Source organism: Gobius niger (assembly GCF_951799975.1).
Source record: "Gobius niger genome assembly, contig: SCAFFOLD_63, whole genome shotgun sequence".
Classification (NCBI taxonomy): Eukaryota; Metazoa; Chordata; class Actinopteri; order Gobiiformes; family Gobiidae; genus Gobius; species Gobius niger.
The window spans coordinates 161,821-175,000 of record NW_027639196.1 but is presented as its reverse complement, the minus strand read 5'-3'; the positions used below and the strand labels follow the sequence as shown (position 1 = coordinate 175,000).

General features: G+C 44.9%; 1 protein-coding gene across 1 annotated transcript in view; it reads right to left on the bottom strand.

The window, feature by feature from the left end:
* Positions 1-13,180, bottom strand: part of LOC306982775 (sodium/potassium-transporting ATPase subunit beta-2-like) — a gene marked incomplete at its 3' end in the record, with an annotated part of 27,359 nt that overhangs the window by 2,640 nt on the left and 11,539 nt on the right. Inside the window, exons 4-6 of the mRNA XM_079583230.1 lie at positions 6,606-6,710; positions 6,381-6,460; positions 2,711-2,836 (exon numbers count right to left, since the gene is read on the bottom strand). Coding sequence (XP_079439356.1) covers positions 2,711-2,836; positions 6,381-6,460; positions 6,606-6,710 — 311 coding nt within the window. The remainder of the gene's footprint in view (positions 1-2,710; positions 2,837-6,380; positions 6,461-6,605; positions 6,711-13,180) is intronic.

Here is a 13,180-nt window from a genome sequence, read left to right as displayed (position 1 = left end):
CAGGACGGGAGGTCACATGACTCAGGGTGAGGGGTGGAGGTGATGGGTGAAGGTGATGGGTGAAGGTGATGGGTGAAGGTGATGGGTGAAGGTGATGGTGAAGGTGATGGTGAAGGTGAGGGGTGAAGGTGATGGTGAAGGTGATGGGTGAAGGTGAGGGGTGAAGGTGAGGGGTGAAGGTGAAGGGTGAAGGTGAGGGGTGAAGGTGAGGGGTGAAGGTGAGGGGTGAAGGTGAGGGGTGAAGGTGAGGGGTGAAGGTGAAGGGTGAAGGTGAGGGGTGAGGTGAAGGGTGAAGGTGAAGGGTGAAGGTGAGGGGTGAAGGTGAAGGGTGAAGGTGAGGGGTGAAGGTGTGGGTGAGGGTGTGGGTGAGGGTGAGGGTGTGGGTGAAGGTGAAGGGTGAAGGTGAGGGGTGAGGTGAGGGGTGAAGGTGAAGGGTGAAGGTGAGGGGTGAAGGTGAGGGTGAGGGTGTGGGTGAGGGTGAGGGGTGAAGGTGAAGGGTGAAGGTGAAGGGTGAAGGTGAGGGGTGAAGGTGAAGGGTGAAGGTGAGGGGTGAAGGTGTGGGTGAGGGTGTGGGTGAGGGTGTGGGTGAGGGTGTGGGTGAAGGTGAAGGGTGAAGGTGAGGGGTGAAGGTGGGGGTGAAGGTGAAGGGTGAAGGTGAGGGGTGAAGGTGAAGGGTGAAGGTGAGGGGTGAAGGTGAAGGGTGAGGTGATGGGTGAAGGTGAGGGGTGAGGTGAGGGGTGAAGGTGAGGGTGAGGTGATGGGTGAAGGTGAGGGGTGAAGGTGTGGGTGAGGGTGTGGGTGAGGGGTGAAGGTGAGGGGTGAAGGTGAAGGGTGAAGGTGAGGGGTGAAGGTGTGGGTGAGGGGTGAAGGTGAGGGGTTGAAGGTGAAGGGTGAAGGTGAGGGGTGAGGTGAAGGGTGAAGGTGAGGGGTGAAGGTGTGGGTGAGGGTGTGGGTGAGGGTGTGGGTGAGGGTGTGGGTGAAGGTGAAGGGTGAAGGTGAAGGGTGAAGGTGTGGGGGTGGGGTTGAGGGTGTGGGTGAGGGTGTGGGTGGGGGTGTGGGTGAAGGTGAGGGGTGAAGGTGAGGGTGTGGGTGAGGGTGATGTGGGCGGAGTCTAACCGGTTGAGCTTCAGCAGGACACAGGGCTGTGAGGGGGAGGATGTGGGTGAGGGTGTGGGTGAGGGTGTGGGTGAAGGTGAAGGGTGAAGGTGAAGGGTGAAGGTGAAGGGTGAAGGTGAGGGTGAAGGTGAAGGGTGAAGGTGAGGGTGAAGGTGAGGGTGTGGGTGAGGGTGATGTGGGCGGAGTCTAACCCGGTTGAGCTTCAGCAGGACACAGGGCTGTGAGGGGGAGGATGTGGGTGAGGGTGTGGGTGAGGGTGTGGGTGGGGGTGTGGGTGAGGGTGTGGGTGATGGTGTGGGTGAGGGTGTGGGTGATGGTGTGGGTGGGGGTGTGGGTGAGGGTGTGGGTGAGGGTGTGGGTGAGGGTGTGGGTGATGGTGTGGGTGGGGGTGTGGGTGTGGGTGAGGGTGTGGGTGATGGTGTGGGTGGGGGTGTGGGGTGTGGGTGTGGGTGTGGGTGTGGGTGTGGGTGAGGGTGTGGGTGATGGTGTGGGTGGGGGTGTGGGTGAGGGTGTGGGTGATGGTGTGGGTGGGGGTGTGGGTGTGGGTGTGGGTGTGGGTGAGGGTGTGGGTGATGGTGTGGGTGGGGGTGTGGGTGAGGGTGTGGGTGGGGGGGAGGATGTGGGTGAGGGTGAGGGTGTGGGTGAGGATGTGGGTGAGGGTGTGGGTGAGGGTGTGGGTGAGGATGTGGGTGAGGGTGTGGGTGAGGGTGTGGGTGATGGGGAGGGTGTGGGTGAGGGTGTGGGTGGGGGTGAGGGTGAGGGTGTGGGTGATGGTGTGGGTGGGGGTGTGGGTGTGGGTGTGGGTGTGGGTGAGGGTGTGGGTGATGGTGTGGGTGGGGGTGTGGGTGAGGTGTGGGTGGGGGGAGGATGTGGGTGAGGGTGAGGGTGTGGGTGAGGATGTGGGTGAGGGTGTGGGTGAGGGTGTGGGTGAGGATGTGGGTGAGGGTGTGGGTGAGGGTGTGGGTGATGGGGGAGGGTGTGGGTGAGGGTGTGGGTGGGGGTGAGGGTGAGGGTGTGGGTGGGGGTGAGGATGTGGGTGAGGGTGTGGGTGATGGGGGAGGGTGTGGGTGAGGGTGTGGGTGGGGGTGAGGGTGAGGGTGTGGGTGGGGGTGTGGGTGAGGATGTGGGTGAGGATGTGGGTGAGGGTGTGGGTGATGGGGGAGGGTGTGGGTGAGGGTGTGGGTGGGGGTGAGGGTGAGGGTGTGGGTGGGGGTGAGGGTGAGGATGTGGGTGGGGGTGAGGGTGAGGATGTGGGTGAGGGTGTGGGTGAGGGTGTGGGTGAGGATGTGGGTGAGGGTGTGGGTGAGGATGGGGGGTGAGGGTGAGGGTGTGGGTGAGGGTGTGGGTGAGGATGTGGGTGAGGATGTGGGTGAGGGTGTGGGTGGGGGGTGAGGATGTGGGTGGGGGTGATGTGGGCGGAGTCTGACCCGGTTGAGCTTCAGCAGTACGCAGGGCTGTGAGGGGGAGGATGTGGGTGGGGGTGTGGGTGAGGGTGTGGGTGAGGGTGTGGGTGAGGGTGATGGGTGAGGGTGATGGGTGGGGGTGAGGGGTGAGGGTGAGGGTGTGGGTGAAGGTGATGTGGGCGGAGTCTGACCCGGTTGAGCTTCAGCAGGACGCAGGGCTGTCCGCTGCTGTAGCCAAAGTCTCGATCGTTCAGGCCAGAGCACGATTCCAGCTGCGTCCGATTAAACTGACAGGAGCGTTTCGGGTTATTCCTCACCTGCAACAGAATACTGCATCAGTACTGCATAAAATACTGCATCAGTACTGCATAAAATACTGCATCAGTACTGCATAAAATACTGCATAAAATACTGCATCAGTACTGCGATAATACTGCATAAAATACTGCATAAAATACTGCATCAGTACTGCCAAAATACTGCATACAATACTGCATAAAATACTGCATCAGTACTGCATAAAATACTGCATAAAATACTGCATCAGTACTGCATAAAATACTGCATAAAATACTGCATCAGTACTGCATAAAATACTGCATAAAATACTGCATCAGGTACTGCGAAAATACTGCATAAAATACTGCATCAGTACTGCATCAGTACTGCATAAAATACTGCATAAAATACTGCATCAGGTACTGCGAAAATACTGCATAAAATACTGCATCAGTACTGCATCAGTACTGCATAAAATACTGCATAAAATACTGCATCAGTACTGCATAAAATACTGCATAAAATACTGCATCAGTACTGCATCAGTACTGCATAAAATACTGCATCAGTACTGCATCAGTACTGCATAAAATACTGCATCAGTACTGCATCAGTACTGCATAAAATACTGCATCAGTACTGCATAAAATACTGCATAAAATACTGCATCAGTACTGCATAAAATACTGCATCAGTACTGCATAAAATACTGCATAAAATACTGCATAAAATACTGCATCAGTACTGCCAAAATACTGCATCAGTACTGCATAAAATACTGCATAAAATACTGCATCAGGTACTGCGAAAATACTGCATCAGGTACTGCTAAAGTACATGTACTGACCTCTCCGCTGTCCTCCTGGATGAAGTACTGCTAAAGTACTGCGTAAGTACACGTACTGACCTCTCCGCTGTCCTCCTGGATGAAGTACTGCTAAAGTACTGCGTAAGTACATGTACTGACCTCTCCGCTGTCCTCCTGGATGAAGTACTGCTAAAGTACTGCGTAAGTACACGTACTGACCTCTCCGCTGTCCTCCTGGATGAAGTACTGCTAAAGTACTGCATAAGGTACATGTACTGACCTCTCCGCTGTCCTCCTGGATGAAGTACTGCTAAAGTACTGCATAAGTACATGTACTGACCTCTCCGCTGTCCTCCTGGATGAAGTACTGCTAAAGTACTGCATAAGTACATGTACTGACCTCTCCGCTGTCCTCCTGGATGAAGTACTGCTAAAGTACTGCATAAGTACATGTACTGACCTCTCCGCTGTCCTCCTGGATGAAGTACTGCTAAAGTACTGCATAAGTACATGTACTGACCTCTCCGCTGTCCTCCTGGATGAAGTACTGCTAAAGTACTGCGTAAGTACATGTACTGACCTCTCCGCTGTCCTCCTGGATGAAGTACTGCTAAAGTACTGCGTAAGTACATGTACTGACCTCTCCGCTGTCCTCCTGGATGAAGTACTGCTAAAGTACTGCATAAGTACATGTACTGACCTCTCCGCTGTCCTCCTGGATGAAGTACTGCTAAAGTACTGCATAAGTACTGCATAAGTACATGTACTGACCTCTCCGCTGTCCTCCTGGATGAAGTACTGCTAAAGTACTGCATAAGTACTGCGTAAGTACATGTACTGACCTCTCCGCTGTCCTCCTGGATGAAGTACTGCTAAAGTACTGCATAAGTACATGTACTGACCTCTCCGCTGTCCTCCTGGATGAAGTACTGCTTAAGTACTGCATAAGTACTGCATAAGTACATGTACTGACCTCTCCGCTGTCCTCCTGGATGAAGTACTGCTAAAGTACTGCGTAAGTACTGCATAAGTACATGTACTGACCTCTCCGCTGTCCTCCTGGATGAAGTACTGCTAAAGTACTGCATAAGTACTGCATAAGTACTGCATAAGTACATGTACTGACCTCTCCGCTGTCCTCCTGGATGAAGTACTGCTAAAGTACTGCGTAAGTACATGTACTGACCTCTCCGCTGTCCTCCTGGATGAAGTACTGCTAAAGTACTGCATAAGTACATGTACTGACCTCTCCGCTGTCCTCCTGGATGAAGTACTGCTAAAGTACTGCGTAAGTACTGCATAAGTACATGTACTGACCTCTCCGCTGTCCTCCTGGATGAAGTACTGCTTAAGTACTGCATAAGTACTGCATAAGTACATGTACTGACCTCTCCGCTGTCCTCCTGGATGAAGTACTGCTTAAGTACTGCATAAGTACTGCATAAGTACATGTACTGACCTCTCCGCTGTCCTCCTGGATGAAGTACTGCTAAAGTACTGCATAAGTACATGTACTGACCTCTCCACTGTCCTCCTGGATGAAGTACTGCTAAAGTACTGCATAAGTACATGTACTGACCTCTCCGCTGTCCTCCTGGATGAAGTACTGCTAAAGTACTGCATAAGTACATGTACTGACCTCTCCGCTGTCCTCCTGGATGAAGTACTGCTAAAGTACTGCTAAAGTACTGCATAAGTACATGTACTGACCTCTCCGCTGTCCTCCTGGATGAAGTACTGCATAAGTACTGCATAAGTACATGTACTGACCTCTCCGCTGTCCTCCTGGATGAAGTACTGCTAAAGTACTGCATAAGTACATGTACTGACCTCTCCGCTGTCCTCCTGGATGAAGTACTGCTAAAGTACTGCGTAAGTACTGCATAAGTACATGTACTGACCTCTCCGCTGTCCTCCTGGATGAAGTACTGCTAAAGTACTGCGTAAGTACTGCATAAGTACATGTACTGACCTCTCCACTGTCCTCCTGGATGAAGTACTGCTAAAGTACTGCATAAGTACATGTACTGACCTCTCCGCTGTCCTCCTGGATGAAGTACTGCTAAAGTACTGCATAAGTACATGTACTGACCTCTCCGCTGTCCTCCTGGATGAAGTACTGCTAAAGTACTGCATAAGTACATGTACTGACCTCTCCGCTGTCCTCCTGGATGAAGTACTGCTAAAGTACTGCATAAGTACTGCATAAGTACATGTACTGACCTCTCCGCTGTCCTCCTGGATGAAGTACTGCTAAAGTACTGCATAAGTACTGCATAAGTACATGTACTGACCTCTCCGCTGTCCTCCTGGATGAAGTACTGCTAAAGTACTGCATAAGTACATGTACTGACCTCTCCGCTGTCCTCCTGGATGAAGTACTGCTAAAGTACTGCGTAAGTACATGTACTGACCTCTCCACTGTCCTCCTGGATGAAGTACTGCTAAAGTACTGCATAAGTACATGTACTGACCTCTCCGCTGTCCTCCTGGATGAAGTACTGCTAAAGTACTGCATAAGTACATGTACTGACCTCTCCGCTGTCCTCCTGGATGAAGTACTGCTAAAGTACTGCATAAGTACATGTACTGACCTCTCCGCTGTCCTCCTGGATGAAGTACTGCTAAAGTACTGCGTAAGTACATGTACTGACCTCTCCGCTGTCCTCCTGGATGAAGTACTGCTAAAGTACTGCATAAGTACATGTACTGACCTCTCCACTGTCCTCCTGGATGAAGTACTGCTAAAGTACTGCATAAGTACATGTACTGACCTCTCCGCTGTCCTCCTGGATGAAGTACTGGTCTGGGGGACAGTTGTCGTTGTTTTGAGCCTGGACGCTGTCGTTATACGCTGAAACAGCAGAGGAAAAACAAATATAACCTGGGACATGATGTTTTAATGCATGAGTTTTGTGTCATTCGTGTGTCATACGTGTGTCATCATCATGACACACGTATGACACACGTATGACAGAGATGAGGTCAAAGTTTCTCACGTGAGAGGAAGGAGTCGAGGCTGGATCGCAGAGAGCTGAACGAGTTTGGGTCAGAGGCAGAGAACGAGATGTAGAGCTGCTCCCCTTTGGGCCGGATCATCATCCCTTTAAGACACAAACATCATCCCTTTAAGACACAAGCATCATCCCTTTAAGACACAGATATCATCCCTTTAAGACACAGATATCATCCCTTTAAGACACAGATATCATCCCTTTAAGACACAGATATCATCCCTTTAAGACACAAACATCATCCCTTTAAGACACAAACATCATCCCTTTAAGACAAAGATATCATCCCTTTAAGACACAGATATCATCCCTTTAAGACACAAATATCATCCCTTTAAGACACAAACATCATCCCTTTAAGACACAAACATCATCCCTTTAAGACACAAATATCATCCCTTTAAGACAAAGATATCATCCCTTTAAGACAAAGATATCATCCCTTTAAGACACAGATATCATCCCTTTAAGACACAAATATCATCCCTTTAAGACACAAACATCATCCCTTTAAGACAAAGATATCATCCCTTTAAGACACAGATATCATCCCTTTAAGACACAAATATCATCCCTTTAAGACACAAACATCATCCCTTTAAGACACAAACATCATCCCTTTAAGACACAAACATCATCCCTTTAAGACACAAATATCATCCCTTTAAGACACAGATATCATCCCTTTAAGACACAAATATCATCCCTTTAAGACACAAACATCATCCCTTTAAGACACAAACATCATCCCTTTAAGACACAAATATCATCCCTTTAAGACAAAGATATCATCCCTTTAAGACAAAGATATCATCCCTTTAAGACACAGATATCATCCCTTTAAGACACAAATATCATCCCTTTAAGACACAAATATCATCCCTTTAAGACCCAAATATCATCCCTTTAATCATCCCTTTAAGACACAAACATCATCCCTTTAAGACACAAACATCATCCCTTTAAGACACAAACATCATCCCTTTAAGACACAAACATCATCCCTTTAAGACACAGATATCATCCCTTTAAGACACAAACATCATCCCTTTAAGACACAGATATCATCCCTTTAAGACACAAACATCATCCCTTTAAGACACAGATATCATCCCTTTAAGACACAAACATCATCCCTTTAAGACACAAACATCATCCCTTTAAGACACAGATATCATCCCTTTAAGACACAGATATCATCCCTTTAAGACACAAACATCATCCCTTTAAGACACAAACATCATCCCTTTAAGACACAAACATCATCCCTTTAAGACACAAACATCATCCCTTTAAGACACAGATATCATCCCTTTAAGACACAAACATCATCCCTTTAAGACACAGATATCATCCCTTTAAGACACAAGCATCATCCCTTTAAGACACAGATATCATCCCTTTAAGACACAGATATCATCCCTTTAAGACACAAATATCATCCCTTTAAGACACAGATATCATCCCTTTAAGACACAGATATCATCCCTTTAAGACACAAACATCATCCCTTTAAGACACAAACATCATCCCTTTAAGACACAAACATCATCCCTTTAAGACACAAATATCATGCCTTTAAGACACAAATATCATCCCTTTAAGACACAAACATCATCCCTTTAAGACACAATTATCATCCCTTTAAGACACAAATATCATCCCTTTAAGACACAAATATCATCCCTGTAAGACACAAATATCATCCCTTTAAGACACAAACATCATCCCTTTAAGACACAAACATCATCCCTTTAAGACACTAACATCATCTCTTTAAGACACAGACATCATCCCTTTAAGACACAAATATCATCCCTTTAAGACACAGATATCATCCCTTTAAGACACAAATATCATCCCTTTAAGACACTAACATCATCTCTTTAAGACACAAATATCATCCCTTTAAGACACAGATATCATCCCTTTAAGACACAGATATCATCCCTTTAAGACACAAATATCATCCCTTTAAGTAGAATCGGGTCAGGGTTGGGGAAACTGTCGCTCCACACACTGAGTTCTAAGGATAATGGACACACAAAACTGCAGTTATTTTTCTTCCAAGATGCAGCTCCGCTTCAGAACACAATCTGAGCTGACGCTCAAGTGTCCGACTTTCAGTTTCACGAGTTCAGATCTTACCCACAGCCTCAGGTGAAGCCCTGCTGTGGAAGGAAGGTGCACTGAGCGCTATCTTCTAGTTCTTCTTTCTGCAGACTTTGTCTTATGATGATACAATATTTATTTTTATCTGAAGTCTGATCATTACTATTCACACAGTGTCTCCTGGCCCCTTGGGGAGTGCCTGTCTGGATCGAATGGAGGAATCTACATGGAGCAACAAGAAGAACTGCTCCAACAAGGACTGGACGTTCTTCTGCTGAGGGTCTATAGCCTGTCCGTCCATAGAAGTGGATCTGTCCTTCTGTGGTTCTCGCCCAGGTTTCTCTTTTCTCCCCCTGGGTTTTTGAGTTTGTCCTCACTGTGCTGGAGAGTCTAAGGACGGGGGACTCGGGGGACGCCCATGCAGCTCGTTTGGACATTATGTTTGCCTTAATGGTGCAGAACTGTGAGGAAACTCATGTGTGATATCAGGCTATACAAAAACATACTGAAACCACAAACATACTGACCACAAACATACTGACCACAAACATACTGAAACCACAAACATACTGAAACCACAAACATACTGACCACAAACATACTGAAACCACAAACATACTGAAGCCACAAACATACTGAAACCACAAACATACTGAAACCACAAACATACTGACCACAAACATACTGACCACAAACATACTGAAACCACAAACATACTGAAACCACAAACATACTGACCACAAACATACTGACCACAAACATACTGAAACCACAAACATACTGAAACCACAAACATACTGAAACCACAAACATACTGACCACAAACATACTGAAACCACAAACAAACTGAAACCACAAACATACTGAAACCACAAACATACTGAAACCACAAACATACTGAAACCACAAACATACTGACCACAAACATACTGAAACCACAAACATACTGAAGCCACAAACATACTGAAACCACAAACATACTGAAACCACAAACATACTGAAACCACAAACATACTGAAACCACAAACATACTGAAACCACAAACATACTGACCACAAACATACTGACCACAAACATACTGACCACAAACATACTGAAACCACTAACATACTGAAACCACTAACATACTGAAACCACAAACATACTGACCACAAACACACTGACCACAAACATACTGAAACCACAAACATACTGAAACCACAAACATACTGACACCACAAACAAACTGAAACCACAAACATACTGAAACCACAAACATACTGAAACCACAAACATACTGAAACCACAAACATACTGACCACAAACATACTGAAACCACAAACATACTGAAGCCACAAACATACTGAAACCACAAACATACTGAAACCACAAACACACTGAAACCACAAACATACTGAAACCACAAACATACTGAAACCACAAACATACTGAAACCACGAACATACTGAAACCACAAACATACTGAAACCACAAACATACTGAAACCACAAACATACTGAAACCACAAACATACTGAAACCACAAACATACTGAAACCACAAACATACTGAAACCACAAACATACTGAAACCACAAACATACTGAAACCACAAACATACTGAAACCACAAACATACTGAAACCACAAACATACTGACCACAAACATACTGAACCTACAAACATACTGAAACCACAAACATACTGAAACCACAAACATACTGACCACAAACATACTGAACCTACAAACATACTGAAGCCACAAACACACTGACCACAAACATACTGAAACCACAAACATACTGACCACAAACATACTGACCACAAACATACTGACCACAAACATACTGAAACCACAAACATACTGAAACCACAAACATACTGACCACAAACATACTGAAGCCACAAACATACTGAAACCACAAACATACTGAAACCACAAACATACTGAAACCACAAACATACTGAAACCACAAACATACTGACCACAAACATACTGAAACCACACACATACTGAAACCACAAACATACTGACCACAAACACACTGAAACCACAAACATACTGAAACCACAAACATACTGAAACCACAAACATACTGAAACCACAAACATACTGACCACAAACATACTGAAACCACAAACATACTGACCACAAACATACTGAAACCACAAACATACTGAAACCACAAACATACTGAAACCACAAACATACTGAAACCACAAACATACTGAAACCACAAACATACTGAAACCACAAACATACTGAAACCACAAACATACTGAAACCACAAACATACTGAAACCACAAACATACTGAAACCACAAACATACTGACCACAAACATACTGAAACCACAAACATACTGAAACCACAAACATACTGAAACCACAAACATACTGAAACCACAAACATACTGAAACCACAAACATACTGAAACCACAAACATACTGAAACCACAAACATACTGACCACAAACATACTGAAACCACAAACATACTGAAACCACAAACATACTGAAACCACAAACATACTGACCACAAACATACTGACCACAAACATACTGAAACCACAAACATACTGAAACCACAAACATACTGACCACAAACATACTGAAACCACAAACATACTGAAACCACAAACATACTGAAACCACAAACATACTGAAACCACAAACATACTGAAACCACAAACATACTGACCACAAACATACTGACCACAAACACACTGACCACAAACATACTGAAACCACAAACATACTGAAACCACAAACATACTGACCACAAACATACTGAAACCACAAACATACTGAAACCACAAACATACTGAAACCACAAACATACTGAAACCACAAACATACTGACCACAAACAAACTGACCACAAACATACTGAAACCACAAACATACTGAAACCACAAACATACTGAAACCACAAACATACTGACCACAAACATACTGAAACCACAAACATACTGAAACCACAAACATACTGACCACAAACATACTGACCACAAACATACTGAACCTACAAACATACTGAAACCACAAACATACTGAAACCACAAACATACTGAAACCACAAACATACTGAAACCACAAACATACTGACCACAAACATACTGAACCTACAAACATACTGAAACCACAAACATACTGAAACCACAAACATACTGACCACAAACATACTGAAACCACAAACATACTGAAACCACAAACATACTGACCACAAACATACTGAAACCACAAACATACTGAAACCACAAACATACTGAAACCACAAACATACTGAAACCACAAACATACTGAAACCACAAACATAATGAAACCACAAACATACTGAAACCACAAACATACTGACCACAAACATACTGAAACCACAAACATACTGAAACCACAAACATACTGACCACAAACATACTGACCACAAACATACTGAAACCACAAACATACTGAAACCACAAACATACTGAAACCACAAACATACTGACCACAAACATACTGAAACCACAAACATACTGAAACCACAAACATACTGAAACCACAAACATACTGAAACCACAAACATACTGACCACAAACATACTGACCACAAACATACTGAAACCACAAACATACTGAAACCACAAACATACTGAAACCACAAACATACTGACCACAAACATACTGAAACCACAAACATACTGAAGCCACAAACATACTGAAACCACAAACATACTGAAGCCACAAACATACTGACCACAAACATACTGAAACCACAAACATACTGAAACCACAAACATACTGACCACAAACATACTGACACCACAAACATACTGAAACCACAAACATACTGAAACCACAAACATACTGACCACAAACATACTGAAACCACAAACATACTGACCACAAACACACTGAAACCACAAACATACTGACCACAAACATACTGAAACCACAAACATACTGAAGCCACAAACATACTGAAACCACAAACATACTGAAACCACAAACATACTGAAACCACAAACATACTGAAACCACAAACATACTGAAACCACAAACATACTGAAACCACAAACATACTGAAACCACAAACATACTGACCACAAACATACTGACCACAAACATACTGAAACCACAAACATACTGAAACCACAAACATACTGAAACCACAAACAAACTGACCACAAACATACTGAAACCACAAACATACTGAAACCACAAACATACTGACCAAAAACATACTGAAACCACAAACATACTGACCACAAACATACTGAAACCACAAACATACTGAAACCACAAACATACTGAAACCACAAACATACTGAAACCACAAACATACTGAAACCACAAACATACTGAAACCACAAACATACTGAAACCACAAACATACTGAAACCACAAACATACTGAAACCACAAACATACTGACCACAAACATACTGACCACAAACATACTGAAACCACAAACATACTGAAGCCACAAACATACTGA